Source organism: Equus quagga, chromosome 1 (assembly GCF_021613505.1).
Source record: "Equus quagga isolate Etosha38 chromosome 1, UCLA_HA_Equagga_1.0, whole genome shotgun sequence".
NCBI lineage: Eukaryota > Metazoa > Chordata > Mammalia > Perissodactyla > Equidae > Equus > Equus quagga.
This window is the reverse complement of record NC_060267.1, coordinates 68858572-68884854: the sequence shown is the minus strand read 5'-3', so window position 1 is coordinate 68884854 and position 26283 is coordinate 68858572. Positions and strand designations below refer to the sequence as shown.

General features: G+C 36.2%; 1 protein-coding gene and 1 long non-coding RNA gene across 5 annotated transcripts in view; one reads left to right on the top strand and one right to left on the bottom strand.

Annotated features, from left to right (window-relative positions):
• The window catches only part of LOC124248751 (protein NipSnap homolog 3A), a 14777-nt gene extending 811 nt beyond the window's left edge, over positions 1–13966 (bottom strand). Inside the window, exons 1-6 of one of the 2 annotated variants that reach the window (XM_046679210.1) lie at positions 13774–13959; positions 12025–12235; positions 10134–10292; positions 8452–8601; positions 4338–4424; positions 3402–4246 (exon numbers count right to left, since the gene is read on the bottom strand). In XM_046679210.1, coding sequence (XP_046535166.1) covers positions 4170–4246; positions 4338–4424; positions 8452–8601; positions 10134–10292; positions 12025–12235; positions 13774–13833 — 744 coding nt within the window. In that variant the 5' untranslated portion in view covers positions 13834–13959 and the 3' untranslated portion in view covers positions 3402–4169. Of the gene's footprint in view, positions 1–3401; positions 4247–4337; positions 4425–8451; positions 8602–10133; positions 10293–12024; positions 12236–13773 lie in introns of those variants that run through there. The other variant, XM_046679201.1, reaches the window with a different exon arrangement.
• Positions 642–22602, top strand: LOC124248782 (uncharacterized). 3 transcript variants are annotated; one of them, XR_006891141.1, is made up of 5 exons: positions 642–2624; positions 9070–9185; positions 19204–19285; positions 19524–19617; positions 21502–22602. It is a non-coding gene; the product is annotated as an uncharacterized LOC124248782 (long non-coding RNA). The 3 variants fall into 3 exon arrangements; XR_006891142.1 differs by lacking the exons at positions 642–2624; positions 9070–9185 and adding an exon at positions 14052–14247; XR_006891143.1 differs by lacking the exons at positions 642–2624; positions 9070–9185 and adding an exon at positions 14052–14394.
• Positions 22603–26283: the final 3681 nt, after the last annotated feature.

The window sequence follows — 26283 nt, the reverse complement described above, 5'->3', positions numbered from 1 at the left end:
GTGAGAACTTGAAGAGGTCCTGGTTACCTGTCTTTAAAATAACAGCTAATCTATTCATCAGTATGATTCGGATGAACAGTATGAATCGAAGAAGTCATTAGGCATAGCCAATGATGCTACTCCCTAAATAAAAACGTTTTGTGACTATAAAGCATCATATTTTACTGTCTATTGTTTAGTAGTTTAGAAAAGTTTCCTGGAGAAGACTTTGGCTTGGCATAAGTGAATGGCCAGTGCCAAGAGCAGAATGGACCAGGTCTTGGTGGTTGGCTGATGGCGGTGCCTGGGCCCTATGGGCAGGTTTGGTCACACTGTGGTCCATGTTTGAGGGACATGTGTCACTGTTGTCCTTGTTTTGTTTTCTGCCCCAATTCTGGTCCATAAAACACATGTGCTTGGTTTACTTTGAATTTAAAAAGCTGCTAGGGGGCTGGCCTGGTGGCGCAGTGTTTAAGTTCGCACGTTCTGCTTCTTGGTGGCCCGGGGTTCACAAGTTCGGATCCCAGGTGCAGACTTGGCACCGCTGGGCAAAAGCCATGCTATGGTAGGCGTCCCACGTATAAAGTAGAGGAACATGAGCACAGACGTTAGCTCAGGGCCAGTCTTCCTCAGCAAAAAGAGGAGGATTGGCAGCAGTTAGCTCAGGGCTAATCTTCCTCAAAAAAAAAAAAAAAGCTTCTAGTTCAGTCATATCTTATTTGATAAGGAGGTTTTTGAATTGGTTTAATCCAAAGTATGTCTTATATCCTAGTAACGCTTTTTTGCCAAATCAGATTCTCAGAGGGTCCTGTGTACTCAAGGACAGTTTTTCAGGCTTTTTACGTGGACTCAAGAAGGATTTGGATGGAAGAGGTGTTATCAAAACCACCTCTTTTCCCTGCTTTTCAACCCATTTGTCCCTCTTTTAGTTTTGAAGGGAGAGGTGGAACTGGGAAAGAAAGAAGGAAGAATACTTGAAGTCCGTTCATACCTCTTGGAAAATAAGATACCTTACATGGCTGCCTCAAAACTTACCTCCATCACTGCTTCCCACTTTTCCTCTTGGCCTTTTCTTCAAGGGCCAGGACCCACAGAACTCTGAGCAGAGCAAACTAGACCCCCCTATGGTGGCCCTCATGCTAGGAAAGAGCCACAGCCTGTCTATAAGCCCTCCTTAGCCTGTCTGGTCAGTGTCCCTCACTGCTCAGCCTGACTCCGCATCTGCTTGCCTTGAGACCCAAGTTCAGGCCTGAGCCCACAAGGTTGGAGGAGCAGCTGTGAGATGAATGATCATTCTTTACTCAATGTCTCAGATGTCTCAGTCTGTCTGTAATCAGGCCCAGGCTCCTCCCCTTTCCTATTTAGTTTCTATTAGCCCCTAGGCAGCAATCATAGAGTTAAGAGATTGCCAGAATCCATTAGAGGAGGCCGAGGTGTAACTTTCTCTAACTTTGGACTTTCTTTGAAGAGGAAATTCATCTGAATGAAGCTTGTATATACTCATGTGATGTTTTCTGCTAAGGGATATCATGTTCCACACTGTCTGTGTTTTAATTTACGCTGTTCTTATAGATATAGTGGGTTTCCCCTGGGTGCCATTACTTCTCAATCACTTTCTCCAAGTCAAAATTAAGGATGCCATCAAACTAGTGAAGAAACACTTGAAGCTGGCCAAGGTACTTTATGCATCCCAAGACATGTCAGAAAAATGGGCCCAGAGTCCTGGTACATGGGAGTAGTTGGCATGTAAATCAGATGACCTAGCAGCTTATTGTTTAAGACTACTGAATAAAAGCCATCACTGGCATTTACTGATCTTGTGTCAGCCAAGGCTGAGCTACTCTGTATATTTAATAATTGAAAGTGTAGATTCTGGGTATGGAGCATGGCAATTATTGTTTCTACTTATCTCCCACAGAATATCAATATAGGTCACTATGAATTTTATACCATACCTTGTGTAATGGGCTTATAAGACCATTCTTATAACAATGTATTAGAATTTTTGTACCAGATTGATATGCTATACACTGTTGTTTTCAAATTTATTTACAGCTGTAAGAATCTCACTTATTTGCATAGTATCCCACTAATATTTCTGTGTTTATTGTTTTTAAGTGACACCAGTCCTTTGTCTGTGAGAATTTACAACCTGCTGCTCTTATAAGGTCAAGAATAGTGGACCAAAGTGAACGCCATTAGGCCACTCTCAGACCTCTTTCAATATTTTCATTTTGGTACTGGACTCTTTTTTTGGACTCAGTGAAATCAGTTTTGCATTTGAATTTTCAGTCTTTTTGACTTGGAAACAATCATGTTTTAACTCTGAATAAAATAAACTAATTTTATTTATTGGACAGATGTTTTCCCCTGGGCATCAGATATTCATGTGTGTTTGTGTCCTCCTTGGTTGAGTTCTCAACTGCATCAGTGACCCCTCAGATTCTCAATGACTTGCTATTTTCCGGAAGAGCATGTCATTGGACATCCTTGTGTCCATCTGTGTCATCTCTGTGACGTCCTTCATCCCAGCCAGTTCTGTTGTCTTCCTGATCCAGGAGCAGATCAGTAAAATGAAGCACCTACAGATCATCAGCAGAATGAAGCCTGTCATCTACTGGCTCTCCAGTTTTGTCTGGGACATGGTAAGAACACTGGCCCACTGCTACTTTATAAATCTCCATCAGGGCTGTGGACTGGATGAAAGAGCCGCTGGCTATCACCAGGAAATGTTTTAGCTAGTCTAAAGACGAACGAAAAAGGAAAAAGGCAGAGGCAGTTATATACTTTCATGACACCAAACATGGTGTAAAGCATAGAGCCAATCTCACACCAGAGAGACCCTCTGTCCACAATGACTGCAATTGATACCACCATCACATAATTTCCTAAAAGTGACAACTTTTCAAAGGAACACTGAAGTGGAAGACAGTCAGTCAAAACTCCAGTGCCTCTAACCTGTCTGATAGGTTTTAACCTCGAGATTCAGGCTATTCTCTGCCTTAGGAGGAAATTCGTCTGTCCTTTGAATCCCTGAGGACCAGCAAAATGAGAGTTGACTGTGCTTCCTGTTTTTCAATTTTCCTTCAGACAGCTAATAAATAATTTACTATGTTGTATTTGTAATATATGTTAGAAACACAAAATAATATAGCTGTAAATATAGGAGAGCTTAGAAGTACCAAGTCTAGTTTAAGAAGGCTGAGGCACTCAACTAAAATAAAAGTTATTTGTGGGAAAATCCCAGCACATCTGTGACAGTACTGAAGAAATTCTCCTTGTAGGGTTACTATCATGCTATTTACTTGAGGTAACAAAATTTACAATACAGTACAGTATTACTGTCTCATTACCTTATAGCAACACAACGATAGCTCCAGAGAAGAGGATAAAAATATAAAACACAATAAAAAGAATCAGAATGGTTATATAGGCTTTTATTAGGGCAAACATTTCCATAACCATAAATCTCTCATTAAAACAAACAGATGTCCCAAGTATCTCTCTCAAACAGTGATCCAAATTAAAGAATTAGTAAAATTAACTGTAAATGAAGACATTTCAGCATATAAACCAATGAATCTTCAACTGAGATTTTTAATACCAGGACCTAATAGTATTTTTCAAGTAAGTGATGAATTATTAATGTGAAAACCATAATTAATACAGGTGACACAGATGATATACTTTTCCATAGTAAAGAAATATGTTTAATGTTTTTATGAATCCTCTTTAGTATTACAAAATAAACTTTATTGGAAAAAACTTTGAAAATCTCAGAAAAACAGAAACAATGAAAAGGTTGACAATGTATATAAATAATTAAAAATATTATCACAGGCATGGAAATGTAATCATTTGAATATAATAAAATGCTATAAAAGCAGAAGCTTGTCAAAATAGAGAATAAGAGATATTCTGAAACAAGTGAAAAATCAAGATCTTGTAGTAATTAAAAGTATTTTTATAACGTATGACAGTTACTGAAATGCCAAGGGGAAAATGAACAGAACTAGTTCCTGAAGTTGTCGTGACTATGTAAAAAGGTAGCTTTTAAAAATGCAAGGGACATAGTGAATTAACTCACCACCTCCTTCAAATAAAAATGAGAATCTCTTGGGAGAATTTAAGCACCTTTGGCAGACACATCTTATGGCAGTTAATGAAATGCTTCATATTTCAGTGGAAAACTATTTCAACGGTGAAAATGAGGTAGGAATCAGAAGCATATTCTGCTGAGACTCAAGGAAGTTAACACTTTCTCGAACTGGAAAAAACATTTCATAAGAAGGCATATAAAGTTATTGACTGAATCAAATTTGTTCTAAAAATCATTCATGCCTAGTGAAACAGCTTACCCGCTGCCACAACTCTGGGATCCTCATGAGACTCATGTCTCCCAGCTGCTCGACTATCTGCACTCTCATTCCACCAAAGAACGTGAACTGCAGAAATAAACCAGAAATAGGATCTGAGATTATGGCATTATTACAAATAAGAAATACAGGAAAATCAGAGTGTTGTCTTGTTCTTTAAATCAGAATAGTGAGTATCAAAAAGGTAAAACTTAGTATGTTGATAAGATTTCAGAGGGGTTAGAGATTTGGGGGAGAAATTTATAAATAATCAAACTGCTTTTATAGATGAAGAAAAAGAAAGCTGGAGAGGGGAAGTAAAGTAACAGATAAAGACACAATCAAGACTAAATGGAAGTTTCATCACTTCCTAATACATTTTATTTTATTTAAAAAAAGCAAGAGTATAAAAATATTGTGTTTACTACTGATAATTTGGATGATACAAAGAAGAAAATAAAAAGTAACAATCCTAACTGCCAAGAGAAAACCTCTATTAATATTTTAGTGTATTTCCTTTAAAAAATATGAGTAAAATCAAATTAGGGTCTTACTGTATATTATGCTTAGTAATAGAGTTTTAAAAATCAACAATGAGTATTTTCTATTGCAATAACATTAATTTTTAATGGTTATCTGAATTCCTCCTTATAGATATAACAACATTTTACCCCAACTAACTCCTTATTGTTGAACAATTAGATTATTTCCAATATTTCAATATTCTATGACATACTGAAACAAACATTCTCGTGCATAATTTTTAATAAAATTTTTATAATTAAAATGTAACGCATTTTAGCTTTATATGAAAATGCAGATAAAAAGTGAAAATAGGAATCATTTCTATACCACCCATAAATAACCACTTTTATATTTGGTGTATCTCCTTCCATATTTATGTATATCTGTATGTATTTTTATATATATTTATAAATACATAAACACATATAAGAATATATGTTTATGGTTATATAAATATAAGAGATACACGAGGGATATATGTATATTTCTGTATTACATGTCTATTACATAAAGGGTAATACCCGGGGCCGGGCCGGTGGCGCAGTGGTTAAGTGCACACATTCCACTTCGGCAGCCCAGTGTTCACCGGTTCGGATCCCAGATGCAGACATGGCACTGCTTGGCAAGCCACGCTGTGGTAGGCATCCCACATATAAAGCAGAGGAACATGGGCACGGATGTTAGCTCAGGGCTAGTCTTCCTCAGCAAAAAAAAGAGGAGGATTGATTGGCAGCAGATGTTAGCTCAGGGCTAATCTTAATCAAAAAAAAAAAAAAAAGGAGGGTAATACCACTTTGTTTCCAATGTTTTCCTATTGTAAACAATGCTAACATAAACTTCCTTAGAGCAGCACCTACATGTATATCTATAATAACAATGTCGTTGACAACTACTACTAATGTTTAGTAGGTGCTTACTATGTGCCAGGCCTCGTTTTACATTTTTCACGTATTAACTCATTTAGTCTTCATAATAATCTTTGGTGGTAGGTTATGATTATCATCATTTTATGGATGAGGAAACTAAGGCACAGTGAGGTTAGGTAACTTACCCAAGGACACAAAGTTATAAGTGATGGAGCTGGGATTCAAACCCAGGCAGTCTGGATCTGATTATTTTCTTAATATATCTCCTAAAATTTAAATTGAGAGAACCAAAGAATATTTCTTATATAGATACAGTTATGGATATACAGTGTATATATTATACACTGTGCTCCAGAAGTGAAGTAATGATTTATACTTAGCATATTACCATTCTCCTAGAACACTGAGAATGAATTTAAGATGAAAAAGTGTGTGCACAGGGGCTGGCCCCATGGCCGAGTGGTTAAGTTCATGTGCTCGGCTGCAGGCGGCCCAGTGTTTCATCGGTTCGAATCCTGGGCGCGGACATGGCACTGCTCATCGAACCACGCTGAGGCAGCATCCCACATGCCACAACTAGAAGGACCCACAACTAAGAATATACAACTATGTACCGGGGGGCTTTGGGGAGAGAAAGGACAACAATAAAATCTTAAAAAAAAAAAAAAAAGTATGTGCACAGTTTCAGTAGTTTTCTCTTATTAAAAGTTATACATGTCCATTGTAGTAAATTAGAGACTTAAAAAACTTAATTTCATCATTCAAATATGACTATATATTTTATATCCTTTCAACTTTACTTCTTGTATTACTAAACACACCTACACATCCCATGCATATTTCCTAGACTATTGGCAAAAACAATTAAAAAATTAAGGCTTTTTATATATATTGTCAAAAATTTAGGGGGAAAAAATTAAGCCAATCTGAACCGTACACAATATAATAGTACTTATTTTTCCCTGACCTATCTAATACCAAATCTAATATGTCTTTATTAGGTGAAAAATGGCATCTCATTATAGTTTTAATCTGCATCATCTTTAATGCATAGTTAGTAGTCATCTGTGTATCTACCTTTGCATAAGTTCTTATTTTTCTTTTGGATTTCATTTGTGGTATTCTGAGAATGCACAAAGTTTGAGGCTTTGTATAATAAAATCATCAGTTGATTCTTTTTTCCTTTATAGTTTCCTCATTTGCTTTTTGGCTTAAAAATATCATTCCCATCCATATTATTAAATACATGCAGCTGTATTTTGTTTTAGAAATTCTATGAATTCAATTTTTTTATTGAAATCTATAATCTATCTTCATTTTATTTTAGTGTATAGTGTGAGATAAGCATCTAATAATTTTCATAGTAATTTTTCTCCATGCATTTTCCAACTTGAACATACATCTATTTTTGTATAGTCTGACTCTTTTCTTATACTATATTACTAGAAATTGAATTTCTGGGCAACGATCAGCTCAGCTTTGGATACATTAGAGGTTTGAGATATCCATTGGGCATGAAGTGGAGAAGACAAGGAGGCAATTGGATATTATGAGTCTTTCAAATATTTATTAGCTATTCTTAGTCATTTATCCTTTCACATAAACTTTACAAACATTTTTCAGTTTGCCACAAAAAAATCCTCTGAAATTCTAATTGGAGTATCTTTCAACTCTATAAGTTAAATATCCCCAAAGCATGTTTTATTAAACACATTAATATACTATATATATAGTATATATACTATATATACCTAAGTAGTGGGAAATGGGTAGTTTTTTCTTTGGGCTTGACAGTGTTTTTAATATTTATAATAAGTATGTATTACTTTTTCACCCAAAAACAATCTCCTATCCCATGTAATGTTACTAAAAAAAAAGTCACAAAAGGTCCAAACCAACTTCTAGTTCTGGGGATGTAATACACAACATGATAACTATAGTTAACAATATCATATTATATATTTGAAACATGCTAATAGAGTACATCTTAAAAGTTCTCATCAGAGGGGCTGGCCTAGTGGCATAGTGGTTAAGTTTGCATGTTCTGCTTTGGTGGCCGAGGCTTCATGGTTTCAGATCCTGGGTGCAGACCTATACACTGCTTATTAAGCCATCTTGTGGTGGCGTCCCACATATAAAGTAGAGGAAGACTGGCACAGATGTTAGCTCAGGGACAATCTTCCTCACCAAAAAAAAAAAAAGTTCTCATCTCAAGAAAAAAACGTTCTTATCATGAGAAAAAATATTTGTAACTATGTGAGGTGATGGATATTAACTAAACTTATCGTGGTAATCATTTCACAATATATACATATATCAAATCATTATGTTGTACACCTTAAACTTTATACGATGTTATATGTAAGTTATATCTCAATAAAACTAGAAAATAGAAAAAATCAATAAAAGTACATTTAGAGGAAAAAAACGATGATGAAAGGAACAGACGATTTCTTGAGGTTCCTTGCAGTTTTTAAAATTTTATCATTTTGATGTATCAGGGAAAAGAAGTTCAGTATTTGAAAAAGGCTTCATAAGGTATTAATATTCTAAATAAATAAGATGTATAAAAGGTTTGTTCAAACCTTAAAATTATAAGAAACTAAAAATTTGGCAATAAAAAATAAAATATATTCCATACTGAGAACAGAGACAAACCGACCCAAGGAACTTAAGTAGATCACCAGTATACTTTGCAATTTCATAGAAGAAATGGACTACTATACCTCGGTTGAGTGCTCCATATTCTGTGTGGAAAACTCCAACTAGTTTTGAGTAGCCTCGATTGACATGAGTATGAACTGCCCTTTTAAATGGATCACCCCACAGAGCTGGCCCACCAGGTTTCATCTGAAAAGTAGCCAGTTCATAGACTCCTAGAGGAAGGAGAATTATTATTTTACAGGACACATCCAAACAATTTCTAATCACGTTTAGTTTGGTTCCAGTGGAAGGTTAATCTACATATACAGATTTGGAGGATCATACATGTATACATGTTTATGTAGATATATTAATAATTTTCATTGTTTTTTTTGCTTTTATGTTTACAAAGTCCTTGTCCTAGTTTAAGGGTCAGTTGTTAAGCTTATCATACAAAACAAAGGAAAAGGACTGAAAGCTATAAGTAAGCTATTGTCTAAAATATATTTAATTGGTAAAATTTGTCAATAAAACAGTGACATTTATAATGAGAATGTGAGAGTTTTATAATGGCATAGGATTTTTTAGCTGCCTGAGTCTATACTTTTAAAAAAGAACTGAATAAGGAAGTATTTCCATTCTCTTACAGTTCCATTCTTCTAATTTCTACTACTTTTTTCTTTATATAATTTCTCCCACAGGGTTCCATTTCTAACAGGAGCAGCGAGTAAATAATGGACCTGAAGTGACTGCCTCAGCGTTTTTAAAGAAAAGAAAAACCCTAAAGGAGATGGTTTTATTATTCCTAAATAACCAGGTAAATACTTGAAAAGCATTTTACCTTCTGGATGGAATATAAGGTGGGTGGAGAGAAAGAAACTAGGGGGCAAGTAGATTTGAGAAGTAAAAAAGGAAAATATGCAAAAGTTACTGAAAAATCATGAACAACCCAGAGGAAGAGAACCAAGATTTGAGACTGAGAAGCCAGCTAGTTCATTTAGACAGTGCTGAAAGGCAAGGGGCATCTACATGGGTAAGGATCAAATAAGACTTTTCAGATCTCTTTTACGTAAAATGCACTACAAAGTTGGGAATAATAAGGGAAATAAAATAAATTTAAATTAGCTTATGCTTTTTCTAATCTGACCTTTGTTTAAAACTGGATTGAGGTAATTATTTCTTTAAGTCAGCAAGAAGTGAAATCAGCAAGAAGACAAATCTTTAGGAATTATTTTCAAACTGAGAAATAAGAAAGAGGAAGAAATAAAAGTTAGACTACAGTAATACAACTTGGCAATTTCAGTTCATTGATTACCCCAGTCAATTTTATAAGCAAACATGTACAAAATTATTTAAGATTAGTTATAATTTATGGAAAAGTACTTTTATATTTAAAAGTTTATATTATTTAAAAATTATGACAAAATATCGCACACTATCCATCACCTACCCACACATGTTCCCTGCTTTCAAGGCCCAGCTGCTCGACCTTTACTCACCATGTCAACTTTTCTATAATACAGCTAAACTTTAAGTATCAGTAAGATACCAACTTGGAAAAATACTTCATCATTTAATGCTCATTTTTTAAAGGATAAGCTAAGAGCTCCAATTTATTTTTATCTCAGTGATCAACATATGTGCTTATATTAGACAAAGGATTAAATTCATTAATCCTTTTCCGGTAGAACTTTAGTTTTTATAGTTTAAAGTCTTTTGTATTTTCTCCATCAAAATTCAAAGTGACTAAGAGGGAAGGACTTACCTTCTTTTGGAGGTTTTTCTAATTTGCTCCATGGCACCAGGTAAGCAATCTCACTCTCTTGTTTATCAATAAGAGCCAAGTTGGGAATGAGAAATTTTTCTTGCCATTCCTTATCTTTGGCCAAGGCTTTCCGAACTTCAGTTCGATGAGCAAAATTATCTATGGGAAGAAAAGGAATAAGAAAACACTGTACTTTTTCTGAATTTCACTCAACTCAGCAAATGTTCATTGAGGCTGCATAAGGACATTGTGTTATATCAGTGGATACACCAACATATATAGACGTGACATCTGTCCCCAAGTTTCTCATGGTCTAAGAGGGGAGCAGAAATGTAAACAACTAATGCTAATGTGAGACAGGCGGCTTTATAGGCTTTACCACTTGGTAGGTAGTTGTGTGACTTAGGTAAGTTATTGAATCTTTCTGTGCCTGGTTCTTACTCTGTGAAATGGGATAATGATAATAGCGTCTACCTCCAGGGTTGTTGTGAGAATTAGCTACCTGGTTAGTACTCAATATATATTCACTATTTGTATTAATTTAATTTGAGGCAATTAAGTTATAATGCCAGTTTAGAAAAAGGCAATTTTTCTTTGGTGGTGAGGGGTGGTTAGGTCAGGGTACACCCTGAATTAAATTTAACATAAATGAAATTAAGATGCACTTTTATAGCCTCTTGTTCTTTGAACAAACAGCTTATAAAGAAATAGTGCTGATTCTTTTACTTATTTTCACTCATTCTTTTTACCCAGTACTATTTCTTTTCTGTTTGATACGAAACAGGTATAAACATGTACTAACATATGGGCATAGTACTATATTTACTGTTAGGGCCTCATAAGACTCATGGTAAAAGAGTTTTCTATGGTTCATGCTGCAGGTAAGGAATAACATTTATCTTAGCCTAAGTAAGTTATATCAGGACCTTACTAGTAATTTTTTTAATGGGATACAATTCAGCTGGTGGCACACTAAATTGTGCATAAATTGTTTTGTAATGGGGTGTGTTATGTTACAACATGGAAAACCCCGAAACTATAGCCATGTTAAGTATAGAATGAGCACTTTTCATATTAAAGTATTTTATGCCTGTTAACTGTGGACACTGATGACCAAACAATAAATGAAATTATTGAAAGTTCTTTGGCTATCATCAAGTCCTGAATGTGGACTTCACTGAAGATCAGACACTGAAGCAACAAACACTCTGGGAATTCCTGTAGCCTGTTCTTCTTCCTCTACTAAACCAGCGGCAGGTTAGCTTCAATGTGGGGAGAACTCTGATTCCTTTTCCTTTACTTCCCTAGACTGTATAGTGACAGTGAATTCCTTGAAACTCTGGGGTGCAGAAATAAAACAGAAGTGGTCCTGAGACATAACAGGATGATTAAATCTTACAGATGGGTGAGGGCTTCAAAGTTAACTATCATCCTCTATCAACCTCCATTTCCCTAAAGGCCCTAGATGTTTGAATGATACCTGCTAAAACTGATATCCAGTCCTGGCTTCAATAATAAGAAAAAATAATTCTACTTTTCTTTTATGATCTTAACCCATGTGGGTTCTTGCAATCACTACTTTAAATTTTTCATAAACCATCTTTATAATAAATCATTCTAAAATTTTTCTGAGAGTTAAAGTCTAGTTCACAATTTTATGACTTGAAATTTGAGATGCCACATTTTCCTATCACATTCCCATATGATAATATTTGTTCCAGCAAATGGGCTGTTAGAGGTGTAATCACTGAGTTTATTTGTTTTGGTACTGCTTTTTAAAAGTTTTATTAAGCTGTGTATATCTATAGTAATATAGATCCAAGAACTAAGTCTCATGTAACATCCAAGAGAATGAAAATCTGTACTGAATACTTAAGCAGTTGACTCATACCATACTTCCAAATATGAAACACTTTATTCATTCTGCCTCCAAATTCTACACTCCAAAATCCAACCAATTCAGAATGAGCTGTCCGAAGATGAACGTTTTTCTTAAAATTTTCCAGGAACTCATTCATCTTTGAGGGCTTAAGATAATAGGTACGGAATTCATAGAACGTTCCTTCATATTGTCTGGGGCCTGTAGCAAAAGATGAGCACACCTGAAGAAAGATAAGGCAAATTTAAGTATTTTGGGAAGGCACGGTTTCTAATATTATGTTACAACTAATCTGAGTCTGGAAACAAGGGACACTCAGTAGAATCATAATCTGTGTTTGTACTTCTGTTGTCATCTCTCCATAGACACTTGTTTAGAGAGATGTCAATAAAGTTAACTAAATATTTTAAATATATAGCTACTGTTTCCTAGAAAGGGGTCCAATTTTAGTCACTTTTTCATGAGAAATTGCTCATAAGAAGGCACTGGGGCACCTTCTTTACCTAAGAACTATAATTTGGATCCTGATAAATTTTACAAATAGTGTTTCCTTATTTAGCCCATATTCCATCTTTAATCAATAATATATGTGTTAGTTAAGCATTTTAAAAAGTTTTATAAAATATACAGGTATTTTGGCTGGCATAATAGAAATGTGTTCACTAGCAAAAAATTGATTCTTTTTTAAAAAGGTTCTTAAACAATGGAACTACACTGGGGAGGAAGCATGAGTGCTTCAGGATCGTGTATCTCCACATTAGGGCTCACTCTCCACAACAATGACTTTCAATTCACTTAGAACAACTGGTCCACGTTTAATTAACTCAAATTTCACAATACAGTTGTAAGGAATAATTCTTCGCCCTCCCCCAGTAAAGAGAGAATCAGAAGGATATAGACTGTACTGCTAATCTCCGGTGAAAGGGCCATTAATGCCTCTTCCTTAGTTTTCACCAGAAAGTCAGTCTCTAGGTTAACCCCCTTCTTGTCCTGCCCGTTGAGAAAGGAGTACTAGTCTAAACATCTAAAGGAAAAAAATCTCCGGTTAGATTCCGATAAGCCAATTCCCTACAGATAAGGCTGACACAAAAATCTACCCAGCATACTTCTCATCTAAGGTTAATTGAGTTTATCATATTTGCTGCGAGGTTCCTGACCCGCCCGGCTTGGGCGCCGAGCGCAGGAGACACCGGGCAGCTGGGCAGCTGCTCCACCGCCCGCACCCTGGCCTCCTCTTCAAGGTTCTCTGCAAAATGCTCGGGAGCTGCCTATTTCGTTGAAAGCCGGGAGGCCGGTTCTGCCGCCAGCGGCGGGTGGACGTTTTCTCCTGCTGCCTCCAGTCTGGAGGGGCCGGCTTGTCAAGCGACCAATCGATAGTTGAGCCCACACCAGGCGGCACAGGCCCCAGCGCGCCGAGCACAGGAGCGGGGCGGCAGGGAAGCCGGGGCCGGCGCTGCAGGGGTGTCCTCAGGGCCGCCTGGCACCTGGGCCAGAAACCCTCTGTCCACGGCTGTCTGCGAGCCGCCCGGGAGGCGACACTGGCAGCGGGTCTTCCCCCGTCGACTCCCTTCCAGCTCCCGCGCATCCCGGGGTCCGCGCCTCCGGGTTCTGGGACTAGCGCTAGAACACCGGCGGCGGCACCGCGCTCGCAGGTTTGACGCGCCAGCCGGGTGGGCGCACGCGCGGGGTCGCGCGCTCCCGCAGACGCCCGCTCCGCCCCTCCCCCAAAACGCGGCCTGGGCGCGTCCCCGCCGCCGGTACCTGAGGCGCGAGCGTCCGCGCGGCCAGAACCCTGGTCAGGCAGCTTCGGAGGCCGAGCATGGCGCCGCTTCGAGCGCAGACTGCAGCCAGCCGGGACTCTCTCGGAGTAGCGTCGTCTTACGCCTTCCCCACTGGCGGAGAGCGGCGACCGCAGCCAGGGCGGCGCAGGCTCGGGGTGGGCCCGGCGGGGTCAGCTCCGCCCCGGCGCCGGGGAGGAGCGGCCAGACCGCCCAGTCCGCCAGGCGGGCCGGCGTGGCGCGTGTGTGTCCGCACGGAGCCTCGGGTCCCGTGGGTTTCCTCAGACGGTCTCATCCGGGACGCCCGAGGGGACGTTAGGATTGGCTGAAGGCTGAGGTCGCTCCCGGACCTGCTTTCCGGGCCCGTCGCCTCATTTCCACGCGCAGTTCGGAACGACTCGTGAATGTGTGTGTGGACGCGAGTGTCTGTCCGCTGAGGGGGAGGATGGATGCGCAGGTGTGATGCTTTGGTTACGATGGTGGAGGGTTTTGCCGGCGTTCAGTTTTGTTGGGTGTGATGTGCGTGTAGCTGCCGACCAGGGAGCCTTCGCTGTTCTGCACTGAGTGAATTCTCCTTCCTCGTCGCCACCTCCAGCGTGACGTTGTAAGGCTCCTAACAATTTACATTGTGTTTCTGAGGAGCTCAGAGGAGTGGGGGCACCGAGCTAGATATGAAAAAGTCATAGTTAAACATACGTGGTTAAAACTAGATAATTCTGTAAGCCTTATACGCGAAACAGTTGACCTCTGGTCTGGTCTTGCCTATCCCTGATTATTGGTCATCAGAATAAACACCTTCAACATTTCAAGCTCTTTTTTCCTCTAATGCCTGCCTTGGTATTTAAGTAATAAGCATTGTTTGCCATTTCTTGATTTTTTTCGGTTATAGATAGTGTCTAGTGACTTCCTTCTGTGGAAGAAGAGGATTTGTCTCTTTTATACTGCTCCCTCCAAATAACTTATTTTCCTGTATTTAATAATGCTTACATTAAAATAATTAGTTGAATACGTTATTTTACTTTATACATGATGTTGTTTACATTATTCTTGCTAATTACATTATTGAGAACACTAGTGTAATATTGCTTAATTATTAAGACTAGGGAATTATTACAGGGTTATCACCTGTGGTTGTATGGATTGTGCTTTGTGCAATGACTTTTCAATCATCTATTCAGAAAAGGGAGGCTTTTTAAAATTAGTAATTCCAGACGGGGGTCGGTTTTTCCAGATGATAGGCATTCACTTCTAACTAATCAAGACGAAACAAAGCTTCATCTCTGCCCTGACTGGATCTTTATATTTAAACTTATTTTCTTAGACTTCTCCCCCCTGGAATTAATTCATTCACTCATTCAGCCAATGTTTATTAAATTCCTTCTATGCTTCTGGCACTTTTCCAGAAACTGGGTAGAAAGGCGAACAAAAGACAAAGTCCCTGACCTCTTGGAACTTACAGGTTGGGGAGAACAAACAAATGGAGAGAAAATATATCAGGGGTTAGTAAAGGCTATGATAAAAAACACGGTAGGATATGGAGAATAGAAGTGCTGGAGGCAGGTGGCAGAGAGTGCCAGCTGTTTCCCAGCAGGCATTCTTCATCCCTCCCACCTTTTTTGAATTAGTAATAGAACCCATGCAGCTTGGTGCAGCCGTGTGACTAAGTCCTGGCCAGTGGGATGTTGGTGAATTTACGACCCACTGTGAGTGATCCTAAAGCTGTGTAGGAGGGGTTATTCCCCTCTTTGTCCCTTTCTTATTTCTGCTTCCTTTAATGTGGATGTCCGTGGCTTGGAGTATGAGCTAGAAGTCACATGCTGAAGATGGTGGAACATGAGAGAAGAAGCCTGGGTTCTGATGCCGTGGAACACCACGCTAGGAGCCCTGGACTGCCCGTGTCTGGACTTCTTTTACATGAGAAATCATCTTCTAGTTTAAGCTACTGCCTTATGGTTCAAACCTATGCTCTTAATCATAGGAGGGTGACTATCTCTTTTTTCTCTGTCTTTGCTTTGTTTGTTTCTATTGTTTTCCTTACTGTCACTTATTTATCATCAAATTCTTTGCCAAAAGAATAAATTTCCTTTCAATGTGATTAAACCCATTAATCAACTTATCAATTTCATCTTCTAGAGTTATTTTTTGGGAATCCTTTGTTTTCTTGCTCCAGTGTGGACTAGTTGTTCTGTAAGATGGCATGGTAGTAATTCTGGGATTTTTCATGATATCCTGGGGAATCTCATTTGTCTTGTATTGGAGCTTCTGTTTCCAGGATGTTGTATCTTTTTTTTTTTTTCATTTACTCCTAATTAGGAGAGGGTACATGGGAATTAAACTTTTGAGACTTGCACCTTTAGATATGCCTTTATCAACCCCTTTAATTTATAGTTTGGGTGGGTATAAAATTCTACATTGGAAATAATTTTTGCTCATATTTTTGAAGGCAATGCACCATTGCCTTATAGCTTCTAGTGAGAAATCCATGCCTTTCTGAACCGTGATTCATTGTATGTGCTTGTTTCTCTCCCTGGCAGCTTTTATGTTTTTCTCATTGTCTGACTGTCTGAAATTTCACAATGATAATCCTTGGAGTAGGTCTTTTTTCATCCCTTGTGTCTCCCTGAGTAGACCTTCTCAATCTGGAAACTCTTTACTTATGAAAAATTTATTGTGTTTCTTGGATTTTTTCTTCCCTTCTTTATCTCTGAAACTTCTAGTATTCAAACATTGTGCCTCCACTTGATCCTCTGATTTTCTTTTTCCTCCTGTCTTTTATCTCTTTCTTTTTTGGGGGGGGGAAGGAAGGGAGGGAAAGGTCCCAATTTTATCTTCCAACTCGTCTGTTAAATTTTTAAACTTCTAATCTCACAGTATTATTTCCAAGAGCTCCTTTTTACCCCTTTTCCCAGAATGGTTTTTCCCCCCCACTCTTCTGAAATAGTTTCACTTTTTGTTCAATATCTCTGTCTCTCTGGGGACATTAATTATAGGTGTTTTCTTTTTTAAAATTGTTTTAGATATTCACCCAAATTTTATTTTGTTTTCTATCAATTTGATTATTTTCTATGTTGGTATTAGAGTTTTTCCCAAAATGTTTTTGTATTTGTGACCCTTGATTATCGGTTCATATTTTGGAGTAAGACAATAAAAAATTTGAAAGCTCTATGACTATGGATGGGTCTTGTCAAGAATGGGCTTCACTGTAGGGTGACCTGACTGGGCTGTTTCCCTGAGTGGATCTCCCCCACCCTGATTGTTATCTGTAAGTTATATCTCTTGTCTACTCAGTTTCCCCTGTGAGGAAAGTTCTGGTGTCCTATCTGTGACATATAATCCCTGTTGCCATTATTTTGAGGTTGAGGAGACAAGGAGGCCAGAGATCTCAATATTTTGTAGTATCTTTCAAGACTGTTAATTAGCATAGGCTAAGTTGCTTTTACACATTGACACTGAAAGTGTATTGTGACTCAAACAATATAGATTTTATTTTTTATAAGAATTCAAAGTGGATGTTCCTAGTTGGGAGGCAGCTCTTGTATACACGCTGGATTAAGGACCCAGACTTCTTCCACTCTGTGGCTTTGCCATCCCTAAAGCCTCATTAACTGCATCCACCTAGCAGAAAGATCAAGGGAACTTCCAAAAGGAATTTCCAGAAGGAAAATGCTTACAAGATAGTAAAGAGTAAAATTCATGCATTGTTAAGTGCTATTAGGTGCCCAAGGCTGTCTCCTGTCAGTTTCTCACAGGTTTTAATTGTCCTCAAAGTTAAGCCTTATCCCCAATTTGTAAGTGAGAAAGATGAGATTCTGAGAGATTAAATGATTTCCTCAGGTTCATTGCAGCTAAGTGACCCAGCCAAGGTGTTTAATGGCAAATTGTAAAACAAGTTCAGTTTACCATTTATTTTTAAAAGATATCTGACCTCTAAGTAGTTTTAGAAAGTAGTATTTTAAAAAGTAGTATTTTTCTGTGACTATTTTTTTTTTTTACATATCACTAAAATGCCTGGAAAATACATAGGGTAAGCATTTTTAAAATTACTGTTGTATATCCTAAAGTTCTAAAAAGTAGTTCAAAGAAAAGGTAGCCCAACGCTAAAGAAATCATAACAAAAAACTGGATTATTAAAATAGGCTAATGTGATATAGAGTAGCTGGTTAGTTATTTTAGATTGGGTGGGCAGAGATGGCCTACAAGGAGGTAACATGAAGCAGTTATTATGGGTACGAAAGTGTATTTAATGTATCTGTACACTTTAAAGAAAATAAAATGAATACCTTTGCCCGTCCCACCAAGCTTAAGAAATAGAATATTGCAAGAAACTTGGAAGCCCAATACATATTCCTTTCTGGGTACATTCTCCTCCCTACAACACCCTTCCCAACCTCCCTCAAGTAACCATGATGCCAGATTTTGTGTTAATATTACGTTGATTTTCTTTAAAATTTGTATATAATGCTAAACAATATCCTGTTTTGATTTGTCTATTTTAGAACTTTCTTTAAATGGAATCAGACTATTTTTATTATTTTGTTACATGGTTCTTAGCTTTAATTTTAGGCTTTTGAAAATCACCCATGTTAATGCAGTCATAGTAATTAATTTCTCTGCTGTATATTATTCCATTGTATGAATACAGTTTACTTTCTTTGTCCATTCAAATGTTATGGACAAAGCCATTTCAATTTCTTTGTTGATGTCTCCTGGTTCCAGTGGAAGAATTTCTCTAAGGCGGGCATTCCAAACCTTTTTTGTGTCATAAAACCTTTTGGAAATCTTATGAGTCTGTAGACGCCTAATGTTTTAAAATCTGTAACAAGTGACTAGGGTTACAAAGAAAACAGATTGAACTAGAATAATCAAGATATAACTGTATTTTATACTTGAAAGTTGCTAAGAAAATAGATCTCAGCAGTTCTCACCATATACACGCACAAAAGTAACAATGTGAGGTGGTGAATGTATTAACTGACGTTATCATGGTAATCGCTTTGCAGTATATACGTAAATCAAATCATCAGGTTGTACACCTTAAACTTACAAAATGTTATGTGTCAATTATATCTCAAAAAAGCTTGAAAAAATATAAGGGAAAATTCTTTAAAAAGAAACAGACATGCTTCTTTATTAGGTCACTAAATAACAAGATATAGGTGGATGGATATGAGATATCATAATTGTGAATAGATGATAAGCATAAAAGAAATATTTATTTGCAACAAGTATAAATGGAATTTGATAATATCTGATTTTTGTTGGTCATAAAGTCTCTGGTCTTGCTAACAATATTATGACTTATTGTCTACCTTCAGAATCAAAGGAAATGCTTATTTTCAGTTAGAAGCTGGTGACAATAAGGATGTACCTTTTTTCCATCCAAGTTACCAGAGCCCCTGAATTCTATCCATAGATGCCTTGGGGATCTGTCTACTGGCTGTTACAAACCGCTGCTCTCAAGTATTTACCGAGGAGTGGAATTGCTAGGCCACAAGGTATGTACATATTCATCTTTACTAAATAGTGCCAAACTCTTTTGTAAATTTATACTTAATGATGATGTATGAGACTTTTCTGACCAATTTTTAATTATTGCCCTTCTGATGAGTGTGAAGATGCATTTTTATGCTTCACATAACAGATAGGTATTGGTTAAAGGGTGGACGAAATTATATGAGATGAGCCAAGGCAACAATCCATTTGATGATGTTCCTGCTTGGTTTTGTCCAAAAGTCAGACTCCTGCAAATCTGCACAAGGAAGAGGTGAAGTGGATCCAAGCGGTACTTGTGAACTCCGGATACTCAGCTTTGGTGATGCATCCCTGGGTAAGTGCTTTCTTGGTGATATATTCTGAGGCCACTAGATGGTGGTATAGATTAGCTTTTCCTTCATTAGGTCTCAAACTGTGTGCCTGTGTCTATTTCTGTTGTTGTTTTTGAGTTCCAGTAACTTGAGCTATAGGTATTTAGAGTGGAGTTAGGTTACAGTTTTTCTTTTGTAATATGAGATTATATATTGAAGAGAAAAACTTCAGTAAAGATGAATTACTATCATAAGTTTTATGAGTTGCTTTATTATTAATATAAATGGTAATAAAATAATTAAAATTTCATTCAATCTTCCCTAAAAAGTTTCCTGCTCATATCAGTGAATATTTGTTAAGCATGTGTTGTGTGTCGAGCAGTGCATTAAATACTGTGGGAAGGAAAAAGACTGGATGGCTCGTTTTGAGCTTGTCCACGTCTTGGTATTTCAGTATCAGCCTCTTTGCTTCTAGTCTTCTTGAAACAAGTAGCGCGGAAGAATTGTGAGCAGCTCAATATTAAATATAGTATAAATTTATTTGGCATTTCTAGTAATAAAACAAATTGTTTTTATTACTAAAACATATAAACATGTGTTTAAGATATATGTTATATCCCTTTTTAGATATCCTATATTAATTGGATTTCTTTGTTTTGCATTGGAAAGTGAATTCGAGTGCCAATGACATTCTAAAACTTTTCATTAATAAATGCAATTATTTCCTAAAATAGACTTTCCAAGTCTATTGCTTTGAATAATGCTTGTGCCTCCCAACAGGAGTTGGGGAGAAATGTTATGGGGGAAGTATTTCTGGACCTGTGCTATTTGTTTGATTTTTTTCCTACATATGGCCAATTTCTTTACTAGGTATAAGTTGAGAAACCTTCTAGCTTTAAATGCTCTTAGTTTGTGACATATTTTTTTCCTGAAGTTCCTCTTTCAAATGAACACCCGTTATCCAGTGTTCTCCAGCATATTTCTCTTCACCTGCACAAGTTATCCCAGATATTTATTAGCTGAGTAATCAATTCACTTTTTAATCTGTTTTAGGTTTCATTGACCATCACTGATTACTTTTGTAGCATCTTTATAATTTGTTATGTTTTATTTATTCTGAATGTTGTACTGAGGACCAGAGCATTAACGCAAGGGGAGTGTTGACTGTGTCCAAACACAGAGGGCCTATTGTCTCTTTTGCCCCTTGTTAGGTCCTTCAGGATACAGCCTAGGATTTTCCCAAACACATTCTATCATCTAAGTTCAAGTGTCCCTCTGTCTCTTATGAAGATTGACAGACACATAGTTTATGGGAAATCAGCACTACTCAGATTAAAATTCCCTCTGAAAAACACTCTAAGTTGACTTTTCAAGATAACTTAATAGTACATATTCCTAGAAGTAGGCTTCATGTTCAAGATGATTTTCTTCTCAAATAAAGGCATTAAGTATTAAAATCTATAGTTCATAGTTTTCACACCCTGTGAAATCATATGAAGTTCTCACTCAGTATTTGGAGGCAGTATAATTCCTACTTCATAGTTTTTTCACTGACTATCAGATGGTCCCGAGCCTGTGTGTTTCTTGGAAAGAGGCGTGTTGTTTGATGCATGTTACCAGAGTCTCGTTTATGATTATCTCATTAATGAGAGCTGGTCTTTCACTTGCTTGGTTATTCCTTTCCTCATTCCTGTTTAGCTGCCCTTCTCATTTTTTGAGGTTTTAGTGAATATTTACTTAAAATTTTCAAATCACATATCCCATTCCTATTGCTGTTTCTCAGAGAATGTCTGCGATAACCTATTTCACAGACAAGAGACGATTAGATTCTAATGTGCATGATAGCATGCAGGAGCTTCATGTATATTGTCTTTTATTTAATCCCTTCTTATTCTCTTTCATTTCAGTTTGTGAAGCTGATATTTCCATTTTAGAGATTAAAACAAAAACATTGAACAAGAAGCTCAAAGAAGCTAAGTGACTGCCAAAGGGTAACAAAATGCATAGTTTAGAGCTGGTTTATTCATTTTAATTTCTCTCCTATAATTTAGTATTGGAGTGTACCATAACTTAGTTATCCTTCCCATGTTGATATTTAAGTGTTCCCATATGATTATTTTATAAATATGCGTCAATGAATAACTTTGTACATATCTCCTTGGGCATATACCTGTAACTGGAACTAATGAATCAATTTAACACTGTATAGTGTTGACTTATACTCCACTGGCAGTAAACGGGATTTCTTCTTTCTCCATATTCTTGACAATTTTTGTAAGTTTAATATTTATATATCTTTTGGCTGAGAAACCTCTCATTGTTTGAATTTACATTTTTCTGATTTCATGTGAATTGAGCATATTTTCATAATTTTATAGGCCATGTTGTTTTTCTTTTCTTTGAGTTCCCTCTTTCTATCCTTAGCCCAATTTTTTGTTATGTTGTTCATCTTTTTCTTATTAATTTGATAACTTTAAAAAAATATTCTAGATACTAGTCCTTTTTTGGCTATATTTGTTATTGCTACAGTTTTCCATTTTTGCCTTTATTTAAACCTTCTTAATGATGCATTTTTGCCATAAAGCAGTTTCTGAATTTGAATTGTTAGTCCTTTATGTTTTGTGCTTTCTTTTAGTCTCATTTAAGATATACTCGTCCTATCCCTGTGTGTGAAGACATTCTCCTATATTTTCTTCTAGCTCTTTGACAATTTTGCTTTGGCATTTGGGTATGTAACCTGTCTCAAATTTATTTAGGTCACAGTGTGAGGTGGAGGTTTAATTTGATCCTTTTTTTTTTTTTAAGTATAAAGTAGTCCATTACCAAAGCACAATTTATTAAATACTTCATCCATTCCCTACTGATTTGCAATATCATCTTATATCAAATACCATTTATTTAAGATATAAACTTCCACACATGCACACGTTATTTCTGATTTCTCTCCTCCATTTCATTGATGTATTTATCTTTACCAGTACTAATACTATGCTGTCTAAATTACTGTAACTTTATCATCCATCTTGACATTTGGTACAATAAATATGCAATTCCTATTCTATCATTGTCTTGACTATTCTTGGTATTTACTATACAATTTGAATTTTGGAGTAGACTTCAAAAATTAAAAGAAAAATCCCAATTTCATTTTGGTTGGAATTAAACTGAATTTTTATTTATAAATATTCACATATTTATTCTTAAATTTCCTAACATGAACAAAATATAGCTCCCCAATTTGTAGGAGATTTTTTTCTGTGTGTTTTAATGAAGATTTATACTTTTCTTCAAAAATTCCTTATGCAGCTTTTTATCGATTTATTCATGGGCACTTTATACTTTTGTGGTGTTGTGAGATTCAGTTTTAAAGTACATTTTCTAACAAACTGTAACTGCTGCAAAAAATACTATTGAATTTTGTGTATTGATCTTGTATTAAGCAGCCTTGCTAGAGCCTCTTATTAATTTAAATTTTAAGATTTTCTCTTTATAGATTTTTTCTCACTTCCTATGTAGACAACCTTATTTTCAGGCAATAATGACAATTTTGTTTCTCCCTTTTCAATCTTTACATCTTCTGTCTTTCCCCTTCCTCCCTGTCTCCTTCCCCCCGCCCTTTTTTCCTACCTTCCTGTTTTTCTCTTTCCTTTTCTTTTTCCCTCTCTCCCTTCCTCTCCTTCCTTCTCACTCTCTTCTCCCTCTCCCCCCATCTCTTCCCTTCGTCTTTCTCCTCCACCTTCACCTCCTCCTCCTTCTTCTTCTCTCTCTCTCTCTCTCTCTCTCATGCTGAGTTGGATTTCTGTGCAATGTTAAGTTTGTTTGGAACTTTAAGGAGAACTTTTTAGTTACAAATTTTTGATAAATACCCTTTATCAGGTTGAAGAAGTTTTCTTCTGTTTCTAGTTTGCTAAGTTTTTTTATTTTTTAAATTATGCCTGTTGAATTTTATCAAAAGCTTTTTCTGCATTTACTGAAATGATCATTTTTTATTCTTTATTTAATATTGTGATGAATTACATTAAAATATTTTCTAATGTTAAGACTTCCTTGCATCCCTGGGAAAAACCCTACTGGGTGTTAAGTATTATTATTTCATACATTGTTGGATTCTGTTTGCTAGTATTTTATTTCAAATTTTTCTGTCTATGTTTATAAGTGAGATTGGCTCATGATTTTTCCTTTCTCATATTGTCCTTGTTCAGTTTTTGTTTCAGTGTTATATCAGGCTTATAAGAAGAGTTGGGGGAGATTCCCACCCCCTTTTTATATTTTATGGAACAATTTGTACATGATAGGGGTTATTTGTCCTTAGAAAATATATTAGAACTATCTAGGGAAATTGTTTGGGCCCAGTAAAATTTTAAATTACTGATTAAATCTTTACCTGTCTTTGGATTTTTTCATTTTCTCTTTTTATAACTCATTAAATTAGATTCTTAGTGTATTAATTTTCAGTATTATTTTCCAATATATATATTTAAGACTGTAAAATTCCTCTATTCCACCAATTTTGATAGTGATTTTACTATCATAAGTTTACAAATATTTTGAAATTTCCACCATAATTTTTTTCTTTGGTGAGGAAGATTGACTCTGAGCTAACATCTGTTGCCAATCTTCCTCTTTCTGCTTGAGGAAGAGTGGCCCTAGCTAACATCTGTGCCAGTCTTCCTCTATTTTGTATGTGGAATGCCGCCACAGCATAGCTTAATGAGCGATGTGTTGATCTGAATCCATGAACCCCAGGCTGCTGAAGCAGAACTTGCCAACTTAACCACTGAGCTGCTGGGCCAGCTCCTCCATCATGATTTTTTTAACCTATGAATTATTTAAAAGTATATTATAAAATTTCCACATTTAGAAGATATTTTTCGGGTTTCTCTTTTCAATATTGATTTCTAATGTTACATTATGGCCATAGATTGTGGTTTGAATGATATAAATTTTTTTGATGTTCATTGAGACTTACTTCCTTTCCTAATGCATCATTAGCTTTATAAACATTTTATTGTATTTAAAAACATGCTCTACTCTTTGAACACAAAGTTACACATACACACACATACATGCGTGTGCATGATTACCATGATTTTTAAAGATGCTTGTTTTAAAGATGCTTGTTTTAAAGATGCTTGTTTAACTTAACACATGATTCAGAAATCACCTGAATCTCTGCTTAATATCTCTGCATTCCTCCTGAATAGTACCAAAGACCTTAAAATGCTTATCTCTTATTTCTAACCTCTCCCATCATTTTCCATATTATTTTTGCCTAAAACTTCATTTTTACCTTATTTTTAAGTTTCCCAATTATGAGCCCATGCTCTCTCTCTTTTTTTTACGCTAACAGTTTGGATTTGCCAATTTCTTTCTTTATTTTTGTTTTTTCATTCCATTTCTTTCATGTAGGGACAATTTTTCTTTCTTAGGTTGTCTGTGTGGAAAAATCTCTGCATGTTTTTTCTAAAAATGTCTTTATTTTCCCTTCTCTCTTGAAAGATAGTTTCATTTAGTACAAAGTTTCAGGTTTTCAGTATTTTGCTTGAAAAATTTGAAGATATTCTATTGACTTTAGGTCTCTATTCTCACTGATGTCATTTTTACTCTATTCTTAATTTTGAAGCATTTGAGAAAAGTAAGTACTATATGGTATTAAATATAATAAGATATTTCATTATTAAGAACACTCTATACTTCATTTTTTTAAAATTTCAATAAATATTCTGTGTACAAAAAGCATCATGACATTCTTAGACCAACTTCCATGGTTCCTTTTAGGCACTCTTTTTTTTTTTTTTTTTTTTTGTGAGGAAGATTGGCCACGAGCTAATATCTGTTGCCAACCTTCCTCTTTTTGCTTGAGGAAGATTGTCCTTGAGCTAACATCTGTGCCACTCGTTCTCCATTTTGTGTGTGGAACACCACCCCAGCATGGCTTGATGAGTGATGTGTAGGTCCGTGCCTGCGATCCAAACCTGAAAACCCTGGGCTGCTGAAGTGGAGCTTGTGAACTTAAACCCTACACCACTGGGCCAGTCCCCTAAGCACTCATTTTAACATTATTTTATACTTAACTATAGCATGTTTATACACTTATTATATATGCATTTAAAAAAGCGATTTTCTTTATTGTAAACATTATTACATATTTTAAAGATGTTGATTCAAAACCATTTTTTATAAGTTTTAGACTTTGAAATTTAAGTGTGCCTGCCAAATTGTACTATAAAAATCTAAACTGCATTATATGCACACAAAAAACACAGAGGAAGATATCTTCTGCAACATCTATACAGAGAACCTTTTTTCTAGGGATTATCATTTTCCTCTTTATACTATAAAAAGAAAAAAGTATGTTTTCTATTTCATAATTTGATAGAGAAGAGATTTAAGGCAAATATTAATGTCATGCATACATATTGAAACATAATGCAGTTTTGCACACACTATATACTTCTGCACAATCATTCTTAGAACTTCTAGTCATCTAACCATTATAGTAAGATAACTAGTTTTAAAATGTGGTAAAATTTCCTAGCCTAGCCCAAAGCTAAGAAATATAAAGCATAAGGACTCCCTTAAAATCCCCTTTTCCTTGTGCCTTTAATAATTATTTGGGTATTGTCTCTTTTTCACTGTGAGGAAATTTTTTTTGGCTTATGTTCCTGAATTTTAATATATTATGTAAA